The 27,663-nt window shown below is 47.0% G+C and overlaps 1 protein-coding gene across 3 annotated transcripts in view; it reads right to left on the reverse strand.

Annotated features, from left to right (window-relative positions):
* Window positions 1–3,668: 3,668 nt before the first annotated feature.
* Window positions 3,669–27,663, reverse strand: part of LOC142578609 (sushi, von Willebrand factor type A, EGF and pentraxin domain-containing protein 1-like) — a 370,493-nt gene continuing 346,498 nt past the window's right edge. For all 3 annotated transcript variants that reach the window (XM_075688011.1, XM_075688012.1, XM_075688010.1), the window contains one exon: window positions 3,669–3,983. In XM_075688011.1, the coding sequence (XP_075544126.1) occupies window positions 3,763–3,983 (221 nt within the window). In that variant the 3' untranslated portion in view covers window positions 3,669–3,762. The remainder of the gene's footprint in view (window positions 3,984–27,663) is intronic.

Raw genomic sequence — 27,663 nt, forward strand, 5'->3', positions numbered from 1 at the left:
CCTAGATGCATGTATAACTAACACAGTATCGCAGTCTGATTTTGTTAAGTTATTGGAAGGTGAAATAAGTAGGGAAAAAATAGTTCTTTTGCACATATATTCGTCAGGAATCCCATTTTCTGTACTTTGCTAAACATTTACCTCCTTTGTTTCTTTCTTTGTTTTTATACGATTGTAATAATATTTACGTACATGTATCCTGAAGTGTACTATTTATGTGAGTTGCTCTTGTTATTCGTACTATTATTGTTGTAACATTGTGCATTGAAGCTGTTTGATGTATTTCCATTTACATGTTTTGATGTTTTTACATCTCGGTACATAAAACATGCATTGTACGTGTATTCATATGCCCACCTGCTATGGTCTTGATATGACACTGGTAGTATTGTGAATAAATAAATAAATAAATAAATAAATAAATAAATAAATAAATAAATAAATAAATAAATAAGTTGAGCTTCCCTTTGCAAACGGGGTAACGACAGATGCCACCAAACTCGTCGCATTTATCTTTCTTGTGCGCCCTTTTTCGGTCTTTAGGACTTATGGTTCGTGTTAACAAACCGTTGATCCTGGACTACATTGCTCTAAACTCTATTCTTTATGTTTTATGCTTTAGCTCCCCCAACATTCCAGTCATCTGTTACTATTCTTCACTCCATGCTCATTAAGCTTTCCTTTGCTATTCCTAGCTCCCATTGCCTCCGGCAATATTAGTGCCCTCGTTGACATCTTAATAGATACTTCGACACGCTAACATAACGTGCCCTGTGCTTTCCGCCTTAACTCCCCGCGCAACGGAAGCATTGTCATCATGGGCAAGTTTTCTCCTATTCTCATACTTTTCTGTCTCGATTTGAGTCTTCGCTGTCTACTAAGGCTGGCTTCTTCATTTCACTGCTGTGCAGCAGAAACACCGGGCGCCTCACAATGGCTGGCGCATGGTCCCTGAATTTTAACTAGCATGAAGGAAGAAAAAAACTGAGGAGAGGCCCCACCCCCTCCGCGCGCATGGAGAAAAGGGTGGAGGAAGTCACGTGGTATTTTTTCGCTATAGTGCCCAGGTTGTCGTGCCACAATGGCGGCTGTGTTGTGGTCGTGTACGTTCACAAGTTTTGCTCCGTAGGTTTTGTACCGTGGCAACGTCGTTGTGAGCGCAGGATTGCGTTAGTCAACGTGTTCTGTTCCGCTGTGTTATCTAGATCGTGCTCTCCCAGCTGTTGTTGTGACCAATTGGGAATAAAAGAAGTAAAAAAATTGACCAACCCTTCCCTTACCAAATATGGGGGTAAGCGAAGGTTGTCCTGCATGCACCTGATCTTCGTCACGGTTGAGTAACCCACAAGTAACGATGCCGGATTGCTTCGACCTCCTGCTCCCTCGGCTCGGGATCTTCTTCTTGTTGCTGTCGGAGTCCCTGGGCTCGGGCGGCACTAACGGCTGGATCAGCGCGCCGACGGCGAGCCCTTTCACAGGTGAGTTCTCGCTGCCGCTCATCAAAGGCTGCCCGTTCCTCGGGGGAACGCACAATGCGCGGCCGTCGCATCTGTTTTCCGAGACTGAACTGAACGGAAACAAAGCTGGAGCAGCGCGCTCGAAACTATTCGCTGTCCTTTCCGATCCCGGCGGAAGCCAAACTGCTCTGATTGGCTCCGCGCGTGGCGGGAGCTCGCGCCTATGCAGCTGGAATCCTTGCTAATGACTCACGCTCCGGCGCTGGCACAGCTGTCAACTCACCAAAGCACCTTTTTTCTGCAGCTGCTCTGTTCTAACAGCAGGTCTTTTTTTGCGCGACCCCGACAACGCCACTTGTGAGCCAATAGAAGCTTCGCTTAAAAAGCGTCAAACGAGCGAGCGCGCATGCAACGCCGTACGCCACGCACCACGCCACGGACGAAAGACAACTTGAGAATATATTTCCCGTCTTCGATGGATTCACGCTAACGTGTCATCACAGGCTGAAATCACCGTGCTTCAATATATGGAGATAAACTCCTTGCGCGTCAGTGACAGCTATGCAGTGTTCCTGCTTTGATAGCGGACGATGCATTTCTGGCACGTAAAACAGCCATGTGGAATGATAAAGGGACGAGCTCCCCTCACATCACCAAGCTTATCTGTGTGTACGAGGGGGGCAGGTAATTCAAGGTTGGCGGACGCGGTGCAAGAGTGAACTCGGCAGGAAAACGTACGCCTCCGCACACATCAAACGGCTGATGGTCGCACGTAGTGCCCAGTCGACCCACTAGCCGTACGTATACACTCTTACTCTTCGACGCCGCAGAACTTTGTTTCCGTGAAACTTACTTCGAGAACACCATACCTCAGGCCACAGTAAGTGTACTTAAACGCGTAACGACGTTCTCCTCTGCCGGACTGTTCGTCGGCGCGCTGTGGCTCGTCACGTCTCCACGGCCGCCCGAGTATTCAATAAAGGAAAGCGATTCCTACAAAGCCACGACCAGCATACGCGTTTTTTCTCATAAACTGCAGGTGGGCCTGCTATAGGCCGTATTGCGATGCAATACACCGCGATTGAATCCATTGGTTGGATCAGTGCGGCGCGAGCGTGTGCGCAGCCCGGTGTGGCTGCGCGCAGAAGGCGAGAAAGGTAAACAAGAAGTGAGAATCTAGCACGCAAGATGGCGTAGCCACTGAGCTTCACAAAGATTGACATTAGGGTTTCTCCGTCCTCCGTGTTATCTAGGGACCCGATGCTATAGCGTGACGAGCTGCACCGCCAGCAGCGTCCCACCTCCATTGTGCACAATATTTGAGCGATGGAAAACCGCTGGCAAACGCCCAATGAAATGGTTAAATAGCTTTGGCTCCAACTTTGATGTCCGTTTCGCTCAGGAAGGTGTACGCAATGCGGTGGGGTGTGCATGGAATTGATCAGTGGAAATGTTTGTGCGAGCAGATTTGTATGCCAACCTCCTTGTGTTTTTTATGGCACAACGCTCTTAATGCCATCAGTGGAAGACAGAACTGCAGAGCTGATTGAGCACGACGTGACGGCCAAACGCATCGTTCGTCGTTTGCGTCCGCTTCTCCACAAGTTGGCTGTGCATGTGCAGTCGTAAAGCTGCGGCGGCGGCAAAACACGCCTAGAGCGTCAATACAATCGTAATAAAGTGCTTCTCTGAAGTAGTGCACTGTCATAGCTCCACGAATCGTTAGGTGCGCGCATGCTCATATCAATGTGGCTGGCAGCCACACGCATATTGGGTTAGAACGGATTAACTCAAGAGCTGTTTCCACAAAAGGAAGAGAATGCAGATTGAAGAACAAAATTTAGCTATGATAAACAGACTCTTGAATCCTTGCATACATTATGCTCTGACTTACGTAATGTTGCAGCTGTAATGACGTGCTGAAACAGCGGGACTGATGGTGTGCAGCACGTGACTGCGCTCGGTGAATTGCTCTACACCGAGTAAACCCCCTCTATACACATCGTAAATATTTGAAATATGTTCCCACTACCAAGTTGCACCAGAAAGTCGTCAATTGTTGTTAGAATACAATCGGCCTGAGAAAACTACTATATATGTTGCGACAGGAAAGTCGATCAAGATCATGGCACAATGTTCTGCATATTTAAATGCTTTAGAGGCATTTCAAAAACGAAGAAAAGAAATGTCGTGCTGTTTTACACAGCTGTTTCTTGAAAATAGTTTATTTCACATTAGGCAAATCTACGTGATAAGACCTGTGTGATAGAAGGTGCTGAGATGTACGGGCATACAATAACCGAAATTATGACATTTCATTGCCACTATACGTTCTGCGGAAATTACGCCAAGGCGTTGCTGGACACGACTCTCTATCAATGCATTGCCCCTCGTGCAGAACTTTGAACGAAGGGCAGAAACAGCCAGGCATACAGGAATCTCTGGCCAGCTTTTTTTGGGGCGAGCATCTTGGAATGTTGACGGGTCCGCACGTCTGGAACTCCATTCCTGCCGGACACAGACTCTCTGCAAGCAAGAAAATAATTGTCGCTTTGATGGTCATACCTCTCGGCAGCGCAATGCCTGATCTGAAAAGTTTCTAACCGGCATTTTGTTCTTACTTGTGTGGCGCTATTGTTTAACAAAAGAAGCGTTCCGTTTAATGGCTGTCCACATAATACGTCATAAATAGTAATGTATTCGATAGCTAATAAACTAAGAATACTACTGGTCTGAATTTATCGACTTTAGATTGCAAAAAAGAAAATTAGTTTGTATTGTTTCCTGCTGTACGACAAAATTATGACCGATTACTATTATACTAAACTCAAGACTGTGCTAAAGATTGCATGGAAATAGTAAATCATTCAGAAATTAAAATCGATCAAATGAGAGATTGCATCCTATTACGATAGCAGCAGGAGTAACTTAAAAAATTATATTCGTTTTCAATAAACCACGAATGTTAAACTGTGAAATGAAAAGTTCCTTGACTGTTCTGAATTTCACACGCATCAGGAGTAGACGTCCAGGCGCAGTGTTGAACAGACACGACCGCCTAGCTCGATTTTTCCCGTTACAGGAATGGCCACCCCTTAGTGCTATGGCGTTGAGGACACAGCATCGCCACAAAAAAGTTTTCTTCTCCTTAGTGCTAGTGCCGAAGTCGTGTCAAGATAAAAAGGTAAAGAAAGAGACAAAACAACCCGTAGCTGATTATGACCACAGTACTCCAATGTTATAAAGATAATAGAAAAAAAATCCCCACCCCTTCAAGTCCGTGAAGATGGTCGAACAGAGAAGCTGTGTTAGCTACACCGAGTGTCACACCACGCAAGTCAAACTTCTCAAGCAGTATACATTGTAACTATTTTGTTTAATCATTCTTTCACCTCATTTTCGCTTTTGCGTGCTTCGCATGGTGACTGTGCTTTAGGAGTGCTTTCGTTGCGGTTTTCCCAGTGTTTCTTTTTTTTGCGTGTAGGCTTTCTGTGTGTTTTGCCGTGCTTTTTTTCGCGTGCAAGTTGCTTCGCCCGATTTTTGCGGGCCAGTAATGAGAGCAAGGTTTCGCGGAGTGGCTGGATTGGCTTGACGATTGACATGGCTGCCGCAACTTCTTGCTGGCGCAAGAGGCACCGGAAGCTACGCGCTCCTAGTACCGCGTTTCAATCTCTGGGTAGGGTTCGTTGGCTTCAAACCGCCAGCATAACATTTGTTTCTTTCGAGGCAGGGTGGAATCAATCGTCGGTAAATTTCATGTCGAATTGGCTCGATCGCCGAAAATGCACCGTGTGACATCCACATATTCACGTATAAGGTAGCATTCTCACAGTGGGAAAGGGGTCACTCCAAACCCTTTTCCCCTGTTGAGCTCTTCTTTTCCTCTCCCACTAGGTCACGCGACACATTTTTAGCGAAGTCTGACAACGACGGCACATGGTCCGCATAATCATCTTCGCTAGTAAAAAGTCGCAGTTTCGCCTGAAAGGCGAAGCATCGATTGCGATAGCAAAGTACTGGAAAGCTAGCTTTACGAAGGATAGTAGTTTTATCGTTCATACAAACTTTTAAACACAGGCACACTAACTAAATTACAAAGCATTGTGACTCACAAGCAAACATGAACACATCTTACTTGATGACCGCGGAAATTCGCTCTCAAAAATTGGAGGACGCTTAAGCTTCGCCTTCAAGAGTGGAACGCGATAGCGTTATCGCACCCCGTTCGCACCGCCCACTCATTCGCTCGGCATGCTCTTGAGTCACACAAAGACATAGAACAAATTTGGGGCATCCTCGAACCGGTTCCCGCACTGCCCCAATGCGCTCAAACGAGACGAAGGGGTGAAGCGGGCGAGTAGCGCGCCGCCTGTCGGGGCAGTGTAGTACATTGCGAGGAGGGGGTCTTCTGTGTTTGCCGCAAGATGGCTCTGCGTGTGCACCAAGCGCAGAAGTGTAGCGGAAACGTACTTCGCTACTCGTTTAGCTGCGACTTCTGTAATTTACATGCTCATAATTACCGATATACACCGCAGTATAACCTTCTACGGCACGTTTCTAAGGTAACATCGCATTCACTAGAGGCGCTTTTGTCCTGCTTTGAACCATCTAACCCATGGCTGAGTGTTAGCGTCTCCATCTAACACTCCGGAGACCCTGGTTCGATTCGCACCCAGCCCATCTTGCAAGTTGTTTTTCTTTATGAATTGCCTTCCGGAATTTTTCGCTCACGGCCAACGCCGCCGATGCTGACGACACCGGCTTTTCTGCGACACGAGCTCCTTAACGCTGTCGTGTTAGAACGCTGGAGCAAGGAAGCAGGGCAGCAGCAGTGACCGAATTGACCTTTTTGCTGCGTCTCGCATCAACACGAACCAAGCCACAAAGACAGCGCGTGGGAGACTGTGCCCGACGCAGATGGCGTTCAAGATACAGCGGCACGGGAGGGCGCGGGCGACCGCCCGAGCTGCCCGGAGTAGAACGCGCGCCCCCTCCCTATCCTCCTCCGCCCCACGCCCGAAGCTTTGCGCGCGACGGAAGACGGCGCGCTTCCTCACCGCTTTCCTCGCTTGCATGTACGCGATTGTGCCGCGATCACCGGCTCACCCTCGCACGCTTTCACCCCCACACACAACATACGGCACGCGGGGACGATTTTTTTATCGTCCTTGCACTTTATACGGAACCTCACGGCGACGGCAGAAATGCGCCTGGAGTGTCGATATAGTTGCTATCGCATTAAAATGGTAGTTAACTTGAAAGTTAAGTTTAACTCACAGTGCCAAAGACTACTCGCTGTGAACAGAGCGCCACGCGAGGCAACGACTGTTCGCTCATTGCATTACGATGCTCATGGAGAAACGTATTTGTTTGACAGGCATCGTGCTTCACGTGACACGTTTATGATATCAACAGACATGAAGAAAACCAATGATGTGGGATGGCGTACCTATGGAAGAGAGATGCTTAGCTGCTCCTAAAAATAATAACTAAGTGGACGCTGTGCTCCCATTTTAGCCCCAGAAGGCTTGCTGGGCTACATGGTACAGTACATCTACTACAGAGATAGTAGATGTAGATCTTGTGACACTAGACTACAGCCAGGAAGCAGCAGCCTTTCCTACCACAAGTAAGTTTGTATTCTGAAAGTCCTAAAATACGCATTTCAATGAGCCCATAAACGAGCAATGCATAGTAAAGCTCTCAATAAAATTTGATTGTCAAGCCTCTAGAAGTAGAACCATCTATGTCTTGTATCAGAGTGCCATCTTTTTCCTATTCTGAAGTTTCATAAAGCACGTAACGCTACAGCACCAACCTAACACACTTAACAAACCAAGGTCCAAACGGTCAAAACATGTTCTTTCAACGTTTACGATGCCGTCGCTTTCTCGTTAGAGCTTCGACACCATACCGCGACACAAACATAATCTCAGCCGCTTGGCCCAGCGCGTTATCGCCACTTCGAGCAACATAACAAAGGCGGAGAGCTTTGCTTTGCACTGTCCCACTGCAGGTTATAGCAATTGCGCTTGGAGCGAAACCAAAACTGCCAAAAAATACTTGTAGACTACTTTCCCAGTCAACAGAACGCCAATCCGAAGCCTGTGCTTCCCATCATTCCCATGATGGTTGAACGATCGCAGCTCCAGATTTTCCTCTAGTTATACTAATATGATTGTTGTGTTCATAGGAGGTTGTGGCCAAGTACTGCACCAGGGTGGCCAATCCTGCTCTAGTGAGGGAGTGCGTTACCGGTTCTGGTCACCGGGATCAGGCCACACTACAGGCCTGTTTGTGCAATTTTATCAACACGCGGATTTTTTTTCTTTCTTTTTTTTTAATCCGGTGAAAAATTGCCGGCACCGGGATTCGAACCACGGACCTCTTGCACGCGAGGCGGGTGTTCTACCTCTACGCCACCGCTGCACCTAATGGTCGACTTTAATGCCAAGGTAGGCAAGAAGCAGGCTGGAGACAAGGCAGTGGGGGAATATGGCATATGCACTAGGAATAGCAGGGGAGAGTTATTAGTAGAGTTTGCGGAACAGAATAATATGAGGATAGTGAATACCTTCTTCTAGGAGCCCGAACGGCGAGACTAGAAATGAAATAGACTTCATACTCTGCGCTAACCCTGGCATCATACAAGATGTGGACGTGCTCGGCAAGGTGCGCTGCAGTGACCACAGGATGGTAAGAACTCGAATTAGCCTAGACCTGAGGAGGGAACGGAAGAAACTGGTACATAAGAAGCCGATCAATGAGTTAGCGGTAAGAGGGAAAATAGAGGAATTCCAGATCAAGCTACCGAACAGGTATTTAGCTTTTAGGTATTTTAGGTATTTAGGTACTCAGGAAGAGGACCTTAGTGTTGAAGCAATGAACGACAATCTTGTGGGCATCATTAAGGAGTGTGCAATGGAAGTCGGTGGTAACTCCGTTAGGCAGGATACCAGCAAACTATCGCAGGAGATGAAAGATCTGATCAAGAAACGCCAATGTATGAAAGCATCTAACCCTACAGCTAGAATAGAACTGGCAGAACTTTCGAAGTTAATCAACAAGCGTAAGACAGCTGACATAAGGAAGTATAATATGGATAGAATTGAACATGCTCTCAGGAACGGAGGAAGCCTAAAAACAGTGAAGAAGAAACTAGGAATTGGCAAGAATCAGATGTATGCGTTAAGAGACAAAGCCGGCAATATCATTACTAATATGGATGAGATAGTTCAAGTGGCTGAGGAGTTCTATAGAGATTTATACAGTAGCAGTGGCACCCATGGCGATAATGGAAGAGAAAGTAGTCTAGAGGAATTCGAAATCCCGAAGGTAACGCCGGAAGAAGTAAAGAAAGCCTTAGGAGATATGCAAAGGGGAAGGCAGCTGGGGAGGATCAGGTAACAGCAGATTTGTTGAAGGATGGTGGACAGATTGTTCTAGAGAAACTGGCCACCCTGTATACGCAATGCCTCATGACCTCGAGCGTACCGGAATCTTGGAAGAACGCTAACATAATCCTAATCCATAAGAAAGGGGACGCCAAAGACTTGAAAAATTATAGACCGATCAGCTTACTGTCCGTTGCCTAGAAAGTATTTACTAAGGTAATTGCAAATAGAATCAGGAACACCTTAGACTTCTGTCAACCAAAGGACCAGGCAGGATTCCGTAAAGGCTACTCAACAATAGACCATATTCACACTATCAATCAAGTGATCGAGAAATGCGCAGAATATAACCAACCCTTATATATAGCTTTCATTGATTACGAGAAAGCGTTTGATTCAGTCGAAACCTCAGCAGTCATGGAGGCATTACGGAATCAGGGTGTAGATGAGCCATATGTAAAAATACTGGAAGATATATATAGCGGCTCCACAGCCACCGTAGTCCTCCATAAAGCAAGCAACAAAATCCCAATAAAGAAAGGCGTCAGGCAGGGAGATACGATATCTCCAATGCTATTCACAGCGTGTTTACAGGAGGTATTCAGAGACCTGGATTGGGAAAAATTGGGGATAAAAGTTAATGGAGAATACCTTAGCAACTTGCGATTCGCTGATGATATTGCCTTGCTTAGTAACTCAGGGGACCAATTGCAATGCATGCTCACTGACCTGGAGAGGCAAAGCAGAAGAGTGGGTCTAAAAATTAATCTGCAGAAAACTAAAGTAATGCTTAACAGTCTCGGGAGAGAACAGCAATTTACAATAGGCAGCGAGGCACTGGAAGTCGTAAGGCAATACATCTACTTAGGGCAGGTAGTGACGGCGGATCCGGATCATGAGACGGAAATTATCAGAAGAATAAGAATGGCCTGGGGTGCGTTTGGCAGGCATTCCCAAATCATGAACAGCAGGTTGCCGTTATCCCTCAAGAGAAAAGTATATAATAGCTGTGTCTTACCAGTAGTCACCTACGGGGCAGAAACCTGGAGGCTTACGAAAAGGGTTCTACTCAAATTGAGGACGACACAACGAGCTATGGAAAGAAGAATGATAGGTGTAACGTTAAGGGATAAGAAAAGAGCAGATTGGGTGAGGGAACAAACGCGAGTTAATGACATCTTAGTTGAAATCAAGAAAAAGAAATGGGCATGGGCAGGACATGTAATGAGGAGGGAAGATAACCGATGGTCACGAAGGGCTACGGACTGGATCCCAAGGGAAGGGAAGCGTAGCATGGGGCGGCAGAAAGTTAGGTGGGCGGATGAGATTAAGAAGTTTGCAGGGACGGCATGGCCACAATTAGTACATGACCGGGGTTGTTGGAGAAGCATGGGAGATGCCTTTGCCCTGCAGTGGGCGCAACCAGGCTGCTGCTGCTGCTGCTGCTGCTGCTGCTGATGATGATGATACTAATATGAAACTCTATGCCTCCTCGTTTCTCCTCTTTTCACACTCCCTCCTCGACCGTGGCGCCGCCTACACCGATCGAGCATAGCAGACGACATTTCGCAGAGTGAATGCACGCATAGCAAGGCCTTAGGCGTTGGCTTTATAACTTCGCGTAACTGCGTGTACAGCACAGAATTTCTATTCGGAAGGCTATAAATATTCACTGACGGCAGCAGCTTTCTTTCCTGTTCGATAATTATTTTTAAAGAAAATTATCTGAACGAGCGCTAACACTGTGCCATGACGACTTGAAATGTATCGCGTGCGCTACAATTAGGTACGCAACACTTGTCAAGCAAGTGTAGCAAGATACTATGGCGAATTGTTGTAAATAACACATTTACGATTGAATGCCAACATCGTAACCTCCAGTAAGCCCTCAATAGCCTAAATAATCCGCGCCATCCTTACCATGGGAATTTGCGGCGCGTATCAGTTATGACGTACAAAGGCTGACAGGGGGCATGAACAATCGCTGCTCTGCAGGTTCGGTAGAGTATTACAAGCTACAGTGCCGCCAACGTGTGTGCTTGCCAATCTTCTAAACACTCGCAAAGGCTCAGAGGTGGGCGCTAGTGCTATTATGTTTCTCGTGCCTCAAAGTCGACAAAAATACGCGCAGCCGATCATGGAGTCGGGATTCTGCGTATATATACAGAAAATGAAATCAGTTTTTTCTATTCGTTCGCGAAGCTGTAATGCGACAACAGCGCTTCATTCAAAATCAAACAAGTGGATTATTTTTTCAGGTAACATAATAACGAATAACATTTCATCGTGCGTTAACTCGTCCGTTCACGAAGTGACTTACTTGTCGCGAACCGAGTTACACTAAGGTGCATGCATTTAGGACGGTTGCGCTCATTCCGAAATACCATTTGCGAGGTATGACTTGGGTGAAGTGATGACCGCGCAAGGAATTGCCTCGCTATGACGCGGCCAAAATTGCGGTAAGTGAAATGATGTAGTCGTTCAATTGAGGCACCATTTGTTGTCTCATTACGTGTGTCTCTAAGACATAGTGGTCGAACAAGTAAGCGAACGACTAAACGAACGAGCGAACGACGACTAAACCAGCCAGCGAACGAGCGGGCGACCGCACGTTTTCTTTGCGAGTGCTCCACCGCCGCATTAACCTCCACACACTTTAAAGCTGGCTCGGATTAACACGTACGTCTCAATTACTTATGATGCTGTTATTCGGCGATGAACGCCGTTTCTGGAGAGCACGCACATTTTTCCTCTGTATCGCAAATCCACCGGGTGACCGCCAATGACGAACACAAACAAAAGAGGCAAACAAAGCTACTCGCTCTAAACAAGGCTAGTAGTAACCAGAAAATGCAGACAGTTGCTTTCCTAAGAAGAGTTTACACGCTGGAGCCTCAAATCTTGTCAAAAGGAATGCGCTGATGCCTAAAGGTTTCGTAATCTCGTTTTTGCACGCTGCCTCGCGTGCCCGCGAATTCAAGTCTGTTGGCGTACGATACGATTAAGCGCACCAAATACGACCGTACCATTTATATCGCGTAAGACTACACTATGAGAGAATCGCAACTACCTCGTATAGTGGTGTGGAGAATGTTGGTCTGATGTTCTCTCTCCCAATTAGATGAATCCATGTCTTTCTTCCTAACCCGTAGCGCTTACCGGACGGTATCGAGAGGAGCTCCTTGTCTTTGCTGAAACTATTTCGACATACGAAGGCGCAGCAGGTTATGGTGATAGAAAATGCCGTAAAGTGGCGTCCCGCTTGCCACAAAAGTCCAAAGCGTTCGCAAACCAAAACAGCGCAGAAGAGCAACGGCGCCAACATGTGCTCTTCGCCACTGCGTAGACGCCTCTCAAGCAAAAATGACGCTGAAGCGCGACTGTAAAGAAACGAAGCGGGCGCGAGGGCCCACGTGATGAAATTAGGCCAATGACGACGCGGCATCAGCCTCGACCAGAGCGCGCGAGGAGGGGGCGGAATTCTTCAAAGCGTGGCGCTACTTTGCGAAGTCTGAGGGACTCTATTCGGAAGTGCCACGCCCCGTTGCACATACTAGCAATTGTAAAGGCGCCCCCCGCGCCTTTACCCTGCGCGCGACGGTACACGGCGCAAGGTAAATATACCTGGTAGCTAAGCTTCCATAGGAGCCCATACGTTCAAAACATGGCGGTCCATCGGCGGTTCATGGGGCTTAGCGCCATATGTATGTGGTGGGAACACTTCCGGCGGAAGAAAAAATAGTGTGATGCCAAGTCCGTTAAAAGCAGAAGTGACGTCATGTTATTTTTGAAGGCGCGAAATTTGTTTTGTTGTCCTGCGTTTGGAACTATATATTCAAATGCCCCGCCATTCGACTTGATGGGCGTTTCGAGCTTTCAGCGTGGAAAGCGATGCAGGAAAAGGCCAGCCGTGCGGTTGTCGAAATCGCATCCCTGCCCAGAACATACTTTCTTTGGAGGCCGACGAAAGCTTTAGGTGTAGAGTGCTGATCCTATTGTCGGATGCCAAGCCCGTCGGCCAGCGCAGTCGCACGAAAACAACTGCACAATCAGCTGGCGGTCGTAACTCGCTACTTTTGACTGAACAGATTAAGAAGCGATGAAGCTACCCGCGTCACCAAATTCAGACAAATTTCGACAAGCAAGAAAGCGCAAACTGTGAGGGGGGCGTATTTCAACAGGTGAACTTTACGAGTGCGCCTTTCTGCTCATTTCAAGACGTGCATTGCATTGCGAGTGATAGTGGCGTCAACGCCCCCCGTAGCAATGGGCGCTGTAAAGAAATGCATTTATTAATAATAATAAAATTAAATTTGTATTTTCTTAACTCTTCACGAATATATAATATTGACTAGGATTTTTATTTTCGTTGAATGAATCTAACTGTGTCTCGCTTGAATTAAAGAAACGCGTTTTTCTTTCCCAATGTTTGTTCCCTCCAAACATAGTCGCGCTTCAATCGCTGCTCCCATAACCCCCCATGCTGATGACGGTGACAATCTGTACTGAACCGCTTTTCGCACGAAGCTTCGCGACCTATTTGAATCGACCTTGCACAGCGCGTTTCCACCCCGCTTTACTTCCTGGCAAGCGCAAATTTGAGCTGCTCTCGTCGTTTCCCCTTGCACGCTCGCACCTACAGCATGCGGCGCGCGGCGACGTGCCCTTGGACTTTATAAGAACCCTCACGCCGACGGCAGAAATGCACCCGGAGTGTCCATGTAATTGCTATCGCAACAGAAAGTGAAGACTTCTCGAGGGGAAGCTCGTTACCACTGCTTCGCCAGGCTTTTATTGCGATAGCAATTATATGGACACTCCAGGCGCACGTGCATTCCTGCCGTCTCGTGACGTGCCGTATGAGACCAAGGGCGATAACATCTTCGCCGCACGCCGTCGTCGTCGTCGTCGTCGTCGTCGTCGTCGTCGTCGTCGTCGTCGTCGTCGTCGTCGTCGTCATCATCATCATCATCATCATCATCATCATCATCATCATCATCATCATCATCATCATCATCATCAGCCTAGTTACGCCCACTGCAGGGCAAATGCCTCTCCCATACTTCTCCAGCTATCCTGGTCATGTACTGGCCATGTTGTCCCTGCAAACGTCTTAATGTCATCCGCCCACCTAACTTTCTGCCGCCGCCTGCTACGCTTCCCTTCCCTTGGAATCCAGTCCGTAACCCTTAATGACCATCGGTTATCTTCCCTCCTCATTACATGTCCGGCCCATGCCCATTTCTTTTTCTTGATTTCAACTAAGATGTCATTACCCGCGTTTGTTCCCTCACCCAATCTGCTCTTTTCTTATCCCTTAACGTTACACCCATCATTCTTCTTTCCATAGCTCGCTGTGTCGTCCTCAATTTAAGTAGAACCCTTTTCGTAAGCCTCCAGGTTTCTGCCCCGTACGTGAGTACTGGTAAGACACAGCTGTTATAAACTTTTCTCTTAAGGGATAATGGCAATCTGCTGTTCATGATCTGAGAATGCCTGCCAAACGCGCCCCAGCCCATTCTAATTCTTCTGATTATTTCAGTCTTAGGACAGTCACTACCTGCCCAAAGTAGATGTATTCCCTTACCACTTCCAGTGCCTCGCTACCTATCGTAAACTGCTGTTCTCTTCCGAGACTGTTAAACATTACTTTAGTTTTCTGCAGATTAATTTTCAGACCCACCCTTCTGCTTTGCCTCTCCAGGTCAGTGAGCATGCATTGCAATTGGTCTCCTGAGTTACTAAGGAAGGCAATATCATCAGCGAATCGCAAGTTGCTAAGGTATTCTCCATCAACTTTTATCCCCAATTCTTCCCACTCCCGGTCTCTGAATACCTCCTGTAAACATGCTGTGAATAGCATTGGAGAGATCGTATCTCCCTGTCTGACGCCTTTCTTTATTGGGATTTTGTTGCTTTCTTTGTGGAGGACTACGGTGGCTGTGGAGCCGCTATGTAAAAATACTGGAAAATATCTATATAGCGCACGCCGTATGTGCGAGTAAAAGCGTGCGAAGGTGAGCCCAAGACGATGGCGCAATGTCGCGCACGCAAGGGGGGGCTAGTGCTTTACAAGCACTTCTTGTTGGGCTAGTTGGTAGCTGTTCATTATAAAATATAAAGACGCCATATAAACGGACACACACAAGAGAAGAGAACGAGACAGGCGGCCTATCCTGTTCTCTTCTCTTGTGTGTGTCCGTTTATTTAGCGTCTTTATATTTCATAATGAACCTCTCGTTTACTTGGCAAAGAAGGAACCACATCAAATGTCCTCGTGCACGATAGAAGCGCAGGAAGAACATTCCCAAGAACAAGTAAACAAGCGAAAGTGTAAAATAAAAATTACTGTAGTTGAATACAACTTAAAAAAAAAACAGCAGTTGGCAACCAAGGCACACAAACTGCGCGGGTTTGTGTTACTCCGCCAGCCACTCACAGAAGCAAACAAAATCGTCGTCATGCGGCATTTTCAAAATGGCGTCGTACTTGATACCTCTGGAGCGTCTGCTATTCTTGAAGAGTCTTTTCGTCGGCAGAAGCAATGAAGTGTGCAACAGACACGGACAAACTCTATGGAGTCTCAGTATTTCACTCTTCAAAAATCTGCGGTGCGGTTCAGTTCACTGCTGAACCCGTTTCGCTCATGAAACTTCCCTGCCAATTGAAGCGAAATTTGACAATAAATAGTTTCAGGGAAGCAAGCATTTTATTTGAATTCAATCAAGAATTAGGCTTTCATCGTTCCAATATAATAGGCGAAGAAAAACGTATAAAATTACGCGCTAATAATTTTATTTTTTTGTGGACGGCTTTATTTGGGTAACAGGAAAAGTTTGAAGTACGAATTATTTGTAGCATCTGAGGAACGGTGACTGGCGGTTATGAGGGCGTGGACGGGGCTTCACTGCATATCTAAGTTGTATCCGACTATAGTAGCTTTTATTGAATGAGCTCTCGAAGAATTATAAATATATACTTGCGGAATAATGACAGTTCTTTAGGATCCCTCGTTTACTGCTCTACCAAGTTAAGTGCCAAAACCGACTCGTACTGTTATTTGGGAAGTTGCGTTATGATCCGTGGCCGCCATTGCCTTACAACCGCGTAGAGCGCAGGACGCTGCGGTTCTAGACGTACTGCGCCCACCGCGGAAGGTTAGAAAACACCCACGTAAGCACAGCAGAGAAGCGGCTACGTCAGGAGGCGTATCTTATAACTATAAAAGCGTTATTCAAAACACACGGAGTTGTTCTATACTTCCGGGGGTGTTTTCTCTACATCCATCTTAAATAAAAGATGTTGATTCATAAATATTTTTATAAACAACGGCTAAATTTGTTAGTTTTCCATTTGCCTTCTTTGGCTCTTGTCTTAGCTCTCTCCTTTATTAGATCGCTTAATTTTTCAACTCCTTCCGACTCTTCTTTCCAGTTGCCAATTTTGCACGAAAAGTACTGTACAGTTAGGGAAGAACCAGACGAGGTAACGGGTGACAGACATATTGCTTATGGGTTTAACGGTTATTGTAAGGTTTGATGATGGACGCTGTCTCGCATTATTTTATTTTTCACCTTATCTAACCGATATCGCGGGTATATAGTTCCGAGGATCTGCCAGCGTCGCGGCGAGCCATCACTCGAGGAAATAATGAAGCGAAAGGAAAAGTTAAACGCAACTGGCGTTTTTTCCGGCCGCAACTCGTTTCACGAGCACACAGGCCAGTTGACCACGAACCGAATCCCTTTCTTGGGTCTGGATCAGTCTCAACAAAGGTGGTTCAACTAACGAAGCAACAGCGATGCGCGTTACCGTTAATTCCTCCTGTTAACTCCTGTTAATCGCGCGGCAACCGAATAGATGAGGAAAGTGGCCCTCACAGCCCAAGAGATGCCGATAGCTACCGTTATCCAAAAGAAGTGAAAAAGGCAGCAAATTATTGACCGCCAAATAGCTGCCAAGTCTCAACATTGATTTGGCGGTGCTTTACGAATGTGCGTGAGGAGTGGTGCCGAGGGCGGGGAACGGGGGTGGGATGTGACGCTTAATTTCGGGGGGGGGGGGCGCCCCCCCTCCCGGTTACGTGCCTGGTCTGGACACATTGCGATCGGCTGCAGGTCGGAAGCCTAGAATTGTTTTTTCTTTCATGAACGACGACGACTTGACACTCTTAGAACCCTACCTTAGTGACCTTGTAGTGAATGGAATTACTGTATATGCAAGGTACTTAGGGACTCAACTGTAGCAATGGACATTGTCCACCCCGCGTATGTGAAACCTGAAGAGTTCACCGGCGAATGTGCGTGGATCCGGCAGGTATAGTTGAGAAGAATAGTGTTTGCTTGCCCATAGCCAGTGTAAAGATTGGGGGCCGTTTAAACTATCGCTGACTGAAACCGAAGTATCGCAAAATCTGTCCAAACATTAGCCCTATACTTATATCCAAATCGCTCGGAAGTGCTGTTCAAGAAGAAGGGTATGAGTTTCGGCGATCATGCGGTCCAAGCTCTCACGCGTTCCAAAGCTCGGCAACGAAGCCAAAAATATGCCTCATAACGTAGACAGTCAGGAAGCACAGCCCATAGCGAGTGAAAGTGGTGAAAAAAGCGCTAGCGAGGAGGCATCCGGGTCAGTGGGAATACTGCAACAAGGACTAGCAAGGGAATTAGGGACTAATTTGGTGCTGCCACATCTGGAAGGCTTTTTAAACCTACTGATGGTTGATAAAGCGGGTGTCGCGGCACAAAAAGAGAGCGATGTGTCTCTCGACAAGCTGAAAGAACTAGAGCAAAAGGGGCTAGCGAGAAAGAACATACCTTTTCAGAACCGCGGTGACACGCACAAAGACCGCACAAAGACACGAAGGGAGTGCGGTTTGATCAGCTCGTTGTTCGCTCAAGATACAGAGCTCGAATTATGCCATGGCAACATATGGGCAGATCGTTTAGGTATAAAAAAGAGGTCTCATTTAGTGGTTCTAGTTACAATAGTATGTTTGATTTGTATTATCCACTTTGTGAACTTGTGTGCCGCGCGGCTCCATTCGTGCCACAAAAATGTGCAATCGTCGAACAATTTTCCATCTGCATGGTCCTTCGTGACCGCAGTATACTGTAAATAAATAAATAAATAAATAAATAAATAAATAAATAAATAAATAAATAAATAAATAAATAAAGACAGGTTACTGCGAGAATGTTATTGGCCGGGATGCTTCAAAGATGTTGAGAATTAGAGATGCGAGGCTTGTCAGTAGGTGGGGAAGCCACACGGAACGAGGAAAGCACCAACGAAGTTGGTTTCTGTAATCTGTGAACCCTTGAGACGCTTAGTGGTTGATGTGGTGGCACATCTTCCCGTGACTAGTTCAGGGTACAAATAGATTTTGAAAATGATTTGCCCGCCAGAAAGTTTCCGGAGGGTGTTCCCCTAAAGGAAACCAATTAAGTCGAGGTAGTTGAAGTCTTAGTCTCGGTGTTCTCCCGATTTGGTTTCTCATTTCAACTGCTAAGTGATCAGGGCAGCGCGTTCACCAACGCCCTTACTACTACCTGCCTAGAAAGTGCGGCCTTCCCATCATCCGCAGTTCCGTGCGTCATCCGCAGAGCAACAGTGTAGAAGCATGACACTCCGTGCTGAAAGGGGTACTGCAGGCTTTGTGTTACGAGCAACGAAAGTACTGGGAGGCGTGCTTAGCGGCCACTATGTTCGCCTTGCGGACAGTGCTGCATGAAGCCACAGGCTTTTCAGCCTAGCTGAGCTCGTATATGGAAGGTAGCATCGATCTCCGCTTAAAATTGTGCGCGACCCATGCCGAGGGCGCGGGATGATGCTACAGTTGTTGATTACGTATCAGAACTGCTAGAGCGGTTGTAATCTTGCCAAAAGCTGGTGGAAGCAAACATGAAAGCCACCGAGAGGAAAGCTAAAGTATGCTATACGCGTACGATAGGGACGCTTGGAAGCGGACTTTCACTGTAGGAGATAAGGTGCTTTTGCTAATGGTGTCCATAAAAAACAAGCTAGACGTTTTTCGGGAAGTTCCTGCAGAGGTCATAGAGAAGGTCTCAGACACGAACTATACCATCAAAATACCGGGCAAACGTAAAGAGATGAGGATCTACAACACGAACCTAATGAAGCCATATCAAGAGCGCGAAGCCATGGTTCATCTCGTAATAGATACGCCCCAGCAAGTGGAAAGAGAATTTGCGTTTCCGATGCCACCCAACGGAACTTCCACTTCTATAGTTTACGCGGCCATAGGCGCACACCGAAATTTAGATGCATGCGAGCGAAGCTAACTGCGAGAGCTCGTGGGTGACATTGAAGACTGTTATTTGGATCGGCCAGGTAGAAATAGTTTGATAGAGCATGATGCCCGTATTAAGCTGCTATCGGATGAGCCAATACGTTGCAGGCGCTACCGGTCTTCACCTAGGCAGAGGCAAGTTTAGGAAATCGAGATGCAGCGGATGTTACAGCTGGGGTTAATTGCCCCCTCCGAGAATTAGTACACGCCCTCGCTAATTCTGGTGGAGGCTCTTGGGAAAATTCCCGGGTTTTTTGTTGATTACCCCAGGCTAAACGCCATAACCAAGGATAAGAATTACCCCATTCCTAATTTAGAAGGGGGGGGGCATCAGCAGGGACGAATATGTATCTATGCTAGACTTAACCAGTGGTTACTGGCCGGCACCATTGACAGAGCAAGGTAGTCATTACGCCGCCTTTACATCCCCTCTAGGTACCTTTCGGCCCTTTGTCCTCAGCTTCGGATTAACGAGAACGCTCCGTGTTGTTTCACACGACTTACAGACCGGGTTCTGAAAGGAATGCAGGACTACGCGCGTTCCTACTTGTATGACATCGCAGTGTTCTCTTATGCTTGGAAGGATCATTGTTGGAGAGTTAGCGTGCGGCCGGTTTGACCCTGAATGTTGAAAAATGTCAGCTAGGAAAAGCCGAAATTAGCTACTTAGGTTAAGGTCGGATGTGGCTACAGACTTCCCCTTTAAGATAAAAGCAGCCGCCATATGCGATTATCAAAGTGCAATGACGGTAACAGATGTCCGTTCCTTTTGGGGACTAATGGGCTATTATCAACATTACATCCGTAACTTTTCAGAATCGCAAGTCCCCTTACCGACAGTTTACGAAAGAATGAACCAGTGAAACTTGTGTCGAAGAAGCAAAAAAAAAATTATTTTCTCAAGTTAAAGGGCGCTTTAGCCGATTAACCGCTCTTGAGAGCTCCTGTTTAGGATCTTCCTTTCATTCGTCTTTTCATTCTGCAGTGCGATGAAAGTGATCGAGGCATGAGCACGATGCGCAGTCAGAAAAATGAAAACTGGGAGGAACACCCGGTAGTCTTTGTAAGCCGGAAGCTCACACTCCGCGAACAGGTCTACAGTGCTCCAAAAAAGTAGTGTGCTTGCCTGGTATGGACAATACACAAGGCCCAATGTTACCTGGCAGAATTACGGTTCCTAGTGGAAACTGATCACTAGGACGTGGCTGGGACGTGACCGATAGACGTGGATGTATCACGCTTTGACGTGCCTGAGAATTATGTTGCCAAGGAATGGCAGACTGCTTCGTTGCAGCCTTATTCTGCAGGAGCATAGTTTTGATGTCAGGTACAGGAAAGGACGCGGCAACGCCAACGCGGATGGCCTCAGCCTTCCCTGTGTGAAGCAAAATGTTGTAAATGACCTCTTTCCATTTTATTTCTTCGAATGCGTTTTGTTTGTCCGTTTTGAATTGATGATTAACCCCATTACGGCAGTGTTTCAATACGTTCTCAGTCTCTCAATAACCTTGGCTTTCTGAGGAAAGAGAAAAAAATACGTTAGGCATTAGGCTGGTTGAAACACGGACTCAAGTCTATTTTTCTCCTTTTGTTAATTCTCGGGAATCTCGAACGAGGGCTGCAGGGATGATTGTGACAAGGTTTTATGTGAAGAACATGTGAACCTGGCAATTCTCATGGTTAGTTAGGTGCTCTCTGTTGTGCCTTAGGCTTGGCGTGGTTTATTTCCAGAAGGTGGCGACTGGCATGCCTTGGAATGAACGGCGAAACGAAGCAGAGGCACGGTGTCTACCGGTTTCTTCGAGGTGCTTGGATGCTGCAAACCCTTCGAGACCTCCTGTGGCGGCGGACGGGCTATTATTGTTGGCCTCTCATGTGTGGGAAACATTTCAGCGTGCTTTCCAATGTCGAGGAAATTTCGCTCATCCCCGAAAAGGCTGTTATGATCGGCCTGCACTTCGACTTCTCAAGTGTGGGAAACATTCCAGCGTGCTTTACCATGTCAAGATAATTGGCCTCGTCCCCGAAAAAAAAAACCACCTCTACGCCATGAGCAGACACAAAGTGGAGGACCGAAAGGAGAAGACACGAAGGGGGAGAGGTCGTCGACTTCAAAACCTGACAAAGGCACTAACACTTCCATAAGTTTCCCAAGGAGACATCGACTACAACAAGTCAGCGCGGAGTTATTTAAGGTCGTCCTAGCCCCCGTGTTAAGCGCGAGACAACTGGTGCGATTTTGCACGTGATCCGTCCTACGACCATTTGCATCAGCAGCCGCGCTTAACATGGGTTCCCAACAGGATCTGCCAGATGCGGCGTCGAATCGCACGCCGCGTATGCGACCAACTTGTTGGATATGGTCGCACAGGTCGCACGACTGCCGCGTTGGTCGTACGGCCGCAGCCAATGACAGCGCCGATAGAATGTATGTCATGGGCACGTGGTAGACCCGGCGGGGCGGGGCCGGCGAGCGAGCGAGCGCCTCGCCGCGCCGCACTCGCTGCTGCGCCATAGAATAAAGAACCAACTTTAGAGGAGGAATACTGTACCTTCCACAGTGGCACGAAAATAAGCGCCAGCGCATAGAAATTATAGGGGGGTCCGACGGATGGCGCTGCTCATACAGGAAGCGGAAATGCGTTTCTTAGTGCAAAATCTAATATGGCTGCTTTCTAGCGTCGGTACGCGTTGTGCTCGCCCTCCTGGCTTTGCAGCTTGCTTCAGTGCCTTGGTTGCTGCGTAGCTGGTTTGTTCTAATTGCTAGGAGACCCAAGAGCCTCTACTTACACCCATACAAACAAGCCACAATTGAGTGAACAAAACGTGCAACTTTATTGGCGGAAGACAAGCAGTGCACCTTCTCATACAAGAGCAGAAATAAAATTTGCATATCGAGATACGCTGAAACCATTAACGCGAGCTCGTAAACTGCTCACTCTCGGCGTTCCGCATATGCTATGGGAGTGCCCAGCACAGTACACCCAGACTGACACCACGACTCTCTCGTCGAGGTTGCATGAGGCTCTGCGGAGCTCCGCCCCCGACGACCAAACCTGGGCGACCCAGCACGCCCGCGAGGCGGCGGCGAGGCAAGCCCTCGACGTCCCTTCGTGGGAGGCTTAGGCCCGGCCATCATAAAGTGCTGGTTCTACAATAAAAGTTTATTCCTCCTCCTCGGCGTTGCACATGACGGCCTGTAATGAGCGACAACCAGCAGCGCAAGCAGATTGGGCAGTGCCTCACCTGTTCACACCGACAGTCGTCGTTGAAGATTAGCAACTTGCATTGCGAAGCAATCGAGTGACTCGGGCATCTGCTGCCTCGGGCAACACAGCGACATGGACTACCCTGCATTTTGACGTTACCTCCTCTCCAACCTGGACATTTCTTTTTGTTCTTTCGGGGGCCACTAATGGTCGCTCCCACTTGGTGCCCCACTTTCACTCAATATGGACATGGTTTAATTCGTGGGCATTACCTTCACGTGGCTATCTATTTCATACACTTCGGAAGATGTAATGACGTATGCTGATTTCCGCTCACGCCACGTCACGGCCGATGAAGGCCCACAAGCATAATTTGCCCACGGCTGCAGCAGGAAAGGACGAACTGGGAGCACCAATTGCGGTGCATGTAAATTGGGAGCCTCTGTCGCTGTGTGGACTGCAGGAGCAGATGTTTACCTCGAGAGACTGCTGCCCAATGCAGCTGACCAGGCCGCCACATCCGAGATACATAACACGGTGACCATGATCAAATGAGACTCGACATTCAATAATTGCATGAGGTTCAGACAATACACAATGCATTGGCTAAGACCAACATGACAACAGTGAGCATTCACACACCACGGGTCGCTTACGGCACATTCAGCCATCCGACTTCGGGCACAATGCTTGCCTTCGTCGCACATGGCGATATGGTAATGAACGACAATTAGCAGCGCAAGCAGATTGGACAGAGTGTCCCCCCCCTCCCCGCCTGTTTACACCGACAGTTGCCATTGAAGATGAGCAAGTTGCATTGCTAAGCAATTGGATGACTCAGGCAGCTGCGGCCGCAGCCAACACAGCGACATGGACTACCCGGCATTTTAGAGTTACCTCCTTTCCAGCCTGCATGCTTCTTTTTTGTTCTTTCGCGTGCCGCTAATGTGTAACTCCCACTTCTTGCCCCACATTCACTCAATATGTGCATGGTCGGTTTTGTGGGCATCACCATTTTGCAGCCACTTTTGCAGGCCTTTCCACCCATGTGGCTATCAACTTCATACACTTCGGACCATGTAATCACGCAAGCTATAGTCTCCGTTCATGCCAAATCACGGCCGAGGAAAGCAAAAAACAAATTTGCATACGGCTGCAGCAGGAAAGGACGGAACGGGGAGCGCCATTCGCGGTGCGCGTAAATTCGAAGTCTATGTGGCTGTGCGGACTGCAGGAGCAGGTACTTGCCTCGAGAGACTGTTTCCCAATGCAACTGACCAGGCTCCCACATACGAGAAACGTAACACGGTGACAAGTATCAAGTGGGACAGCAGCGAAACCAGATTATGCAATCAATCACTTTAATGTAGCTTGTGCTTAAACCCAGGCTGTCGAGCAAAAAGCAATCCTAAGCGAGACTAGGAATTAAATATGGAAATGCGAAAGCTTGCATTCAAGAAAGAGGCCACTCTACCCTGCAAGCACTGAAAGCCAAAACATTAGGAAAAATCGAATGCTACATAGCACACGGTGCAAAGTTTAATGAAAGACAACACCCCAATGCCGCATCAGCTATTTCAGGAGAGGAATCGCTCATGCAACGTACACTACAAAATACTGCTACAGATGGGTTATGGTACTAGACAGTGACAGTATCAAGTATGAGCAAAGAATCTGTTGACCTTTATGTTTATATGAAGAATAGGAATGATCTCTAACAAGAACAGGGAATGAAAAAGCTTGCATTCATTGAAAAAACTATACTTGGCACAAATGGAATTTGACAAGGCCAGGAAGCTGATTAAGAATAGGCAAGCTGAAGAAACCCTTTTGGCCAGCGTCGTTCGTGCTTGTTCAGAGGTTGCAGGTGCGTCTGAACACGCATAATCTTTATTTGTTGAGGTACCTGGACGACTCGGCCAGTATCCGTGCTAGGGAAATGATGGTCGGGTCTCTTTTCACTCTTGACACAGCCCTCCGTATACTTGATATCTCATCTAAATGCTTATGGATAGTCTTTGTTCGTGGTTGAAAAGCCTGGGGAATTCGACTCCAGCCTCTTCCTGTTGGTGTAGATGGGGGCTCCTGTGATGATGACCAAGATGTGCTTGGTGCAGACTGTTGGAGCAGAACAGTAACACATGAGATACAGCACAGAATAGCCAAACTCATGTAGTGTTATCTTTTATGTTTGAACCAATTAAGTTGAACTATAAATATAAACAAACATTCATATCATCTGTTACAAACAAATGACATGTATCTCAAGACTTGCAAGCCAATACAGCATGTATGAAGCACATTTATTTCTGAACCCGGTTTTGATTACCTTGTAGGAACAGCAAAAGCCCACACAATGGCCTTGTTGTAGCAGGCAGTAGCTTCTCTTTAGTGCGTGGAGTGTGCTGCTTTACGCTGGTGCCATCCTCTTTACTGCATGTCTGGAACAGAAATTTTGAATGCATCAGAAATAGAAAAAAAACTACAATATTGCATTACGAAATGCAAAAAGGGGTGACATATATACTACAATGATCTGTGACTGTAGATCACAATGCAAATGTACCCTGTTTGTTCTAGGGTGCTTAAGCAGCTGTTAATTAAATAACTATTGCTATTGTCCATAAAATTGATGCCTGCCTGACTACAATGTGTGTCAATAGCTTAAGTATTATTAAGGCCACAAATGAGAACATTTTTGCGCTTATTTATGCACTAGAGATCACACTGCTGGTTTTACAAGCAAATGCATGAAAGACGTGAAGCTATTAGAAATGATGCATTCTTTTTCTGCACGAACGTGGTGCACCGCTTCACTACTGCAAAAATAATTGCCGTCAAATAAGTAAAATCGAACAGCAATAACATTTGGAACCAACAGCTACAAAATATGGGTGAAATATCATGCGTGCAACTGTTTAATACATTAAATTCAATTTACCAAACGGTTATTCGGTTTCGTGGGCGAAACAAGTGGCAGGCGGACTCGAAAAAAAATTATTAAGGCTACTCATTCCCCCATGGCTACGGCTACAACGAGATGAAAAATGTGGCGCACGTTTCGATATCATTCTCTTTCTTTCGTGATTGTGTGCGTCTAACGACGGCCTCGAAACTAAAGGTTTATTTAAGGAACAGCAACGGAGAGTCCTGATATGTAATGCAGGTTCTAGTTCGTTAACCTGTCTCCACCTGTAAGTTAAGAATACGGGTATTACAGAACGATTCAAGCAGCGATGTTAAAAGACTCACCTGTATTGCCGCCATCAGTCGCAGCAGAATCCGGCTTCCGTTTCGATGCAGACGTGTTCCGCATGACTCACGACCGAAACCTAGCTTTGGCGCTTACATCTCCCCATAGAGCTTCTCACTATAACAGCTAGAGGGAAATCCGGCACCACCGTCTATGGAAGTTTCTTAAGGGGCGCTGTGCTGTCATGGGAATGACGGTATATGCGTCTGCGAGGATTGCATTAGCTGATGTTGTAAGAGGCTTCGTCTAAAACGTGGATATGGCTACACAAATACCTCGTTCTTAAATTAAAAGCTTCATAAAAGGTTTTCATTCACCCATATCACATGTTCCAGTGAAGTTTACCCACCTACAATGCATAAACAAGCTAAGAAGAGCCACAACAGACGACAAACTGTTCCAAAGCGAGCGCGAACCTTGTTGTCTGTTCTCCAACATTAGCGGCCGGCTGATACTTCTTACGTTTTATTTAAATGTACATGCAATAACAACCTCTAATAATTAAACAAAGCAAGTTTTTGTGTTATAATAAAGCTAAAGCAGCTTCTTACGCGCTGTTTTAGTTGAAAATGAATCACTGTGACAGACGGAACGGTGGTTGCCAGGCGAGTCTTCAAGGTGTCCGGGCTGTCCGAGAACGATGCCAATCCGAAGTCACAATATTGCGGCATTTCCATGCATACCACAGCGCAGCAGCGTCAGATTCCCCTCCAGGTAATATAGTAAGAAACTCTATGCATCTCCCCTCGCAAACCCATCAAACAACGTGTGATATCGAAGCGCAATAAACAGCAACGAGCGTGTACGAACGAATGAGTCCGTGCCTACCGTACACCCTAACGTAATGATAAAAATTTAAATCGAGGGCAGAAGTCACGTGGGTGGTTGATGATGCTGAACGTTATTTTGCGTTTACAATGGCAAAAATAAAGCAGAGTATTACTCAACACTACAACGTATCATCAGGAATAATAATTTTGTACTATTTATCATGTCATAAAAACGCTTCGATTCGCGTGGAAAAAAGTTCGTAGGTTAAAATTGTGCTTACTAGGCAACTCTAGCGGGAGATATTGTGCTCACGGGGGAACCTTTTTAATTGGTACACTATGCCTCTTTTTTTAGCAGCGTCGAGCGGTCGATTTTTTCGCCCGCTGTGGCCATTGGTTGAACTTGGGAGTGTGCCTCCGACCCTTGATAGATCACCGAACCTCGACGCCACTTTGCGCCTTGCGGCACTCTGCATCAACACAACGAGGCGCGCCTTGAGCCCGGCATAGGCTGAGCTCGTGCTGATCGCCTTTGACCTCTCACGCGCCTTCGGCGTTTCGGCTGGCGCCTCTCTCAACCCTCTTTTCATTCCCCCCTGTTAAGCGCGATTGAGGTGTCCTCTCTCCGGAGAAACAGTTACTGCGCTGCACTTTATCCAATATTTTCTCCCTACCTTCCATTAAGAATCTCTATTCCTGCCGGTGTTCGCTTTTTCCCCCTGGTTGAAACACTGGCCTCTTTCGCCGCTAACGGCGGCACATAAATCAGCTAAAATTTATTTCTGATACAAAATAACTTATAGAATAAAGTGACCTCGAAAGTGTGCATGTTATAAAACGTTGTGTGAAATAGTAAATAGTTGGCGTGATGTCGACTCGGAAGCGGTCAGCGTAGACGCCGCAGCGACCATTTATGCAAATTTGCGGCTCGCCTGAGTGGCGTGATTACTCATCGCCTCCCCCCAACAGCGTCGGCGGGAAAACTAATCGTCTTTTTCACTTGAGACTAACATAAATCTTCAGACATTGAATGAACTGATGAATTTAGGCGCTTTATTAAGAGCTTCGGACGCAGTGCAAAGGCTGCCGGCCCCGGAACAGACGGCCGGCGAGCTAAGCCTACACCATCTCTCAGTGATCTCAATCTCGCCTGGCTTGCTCGTCCGCTTCCGTCGGCGCTGATAAAATGAAATGCATTGCAATTTAAGCGTGACATACCTGTGTACACGACACCCTGGCCAACATACTATATGCGCTCCTTTACACGA

The sequence above is a fragment of the Dermacentor variabilis genome, chromosome 4 (assembly GCF_050947875.1).
Source record: "Dermacentor variabilis isolate Ectoservices chromosome 4, ASM5094787v1, whole genome shotgun sequence".
Classification (NCBI taxonomy): Eukaryota; Metazoa; Arthropoda; class Arachnida; order Ixodida; family Ixodidae; genus Dermacentor; species Dermacentor variabilis.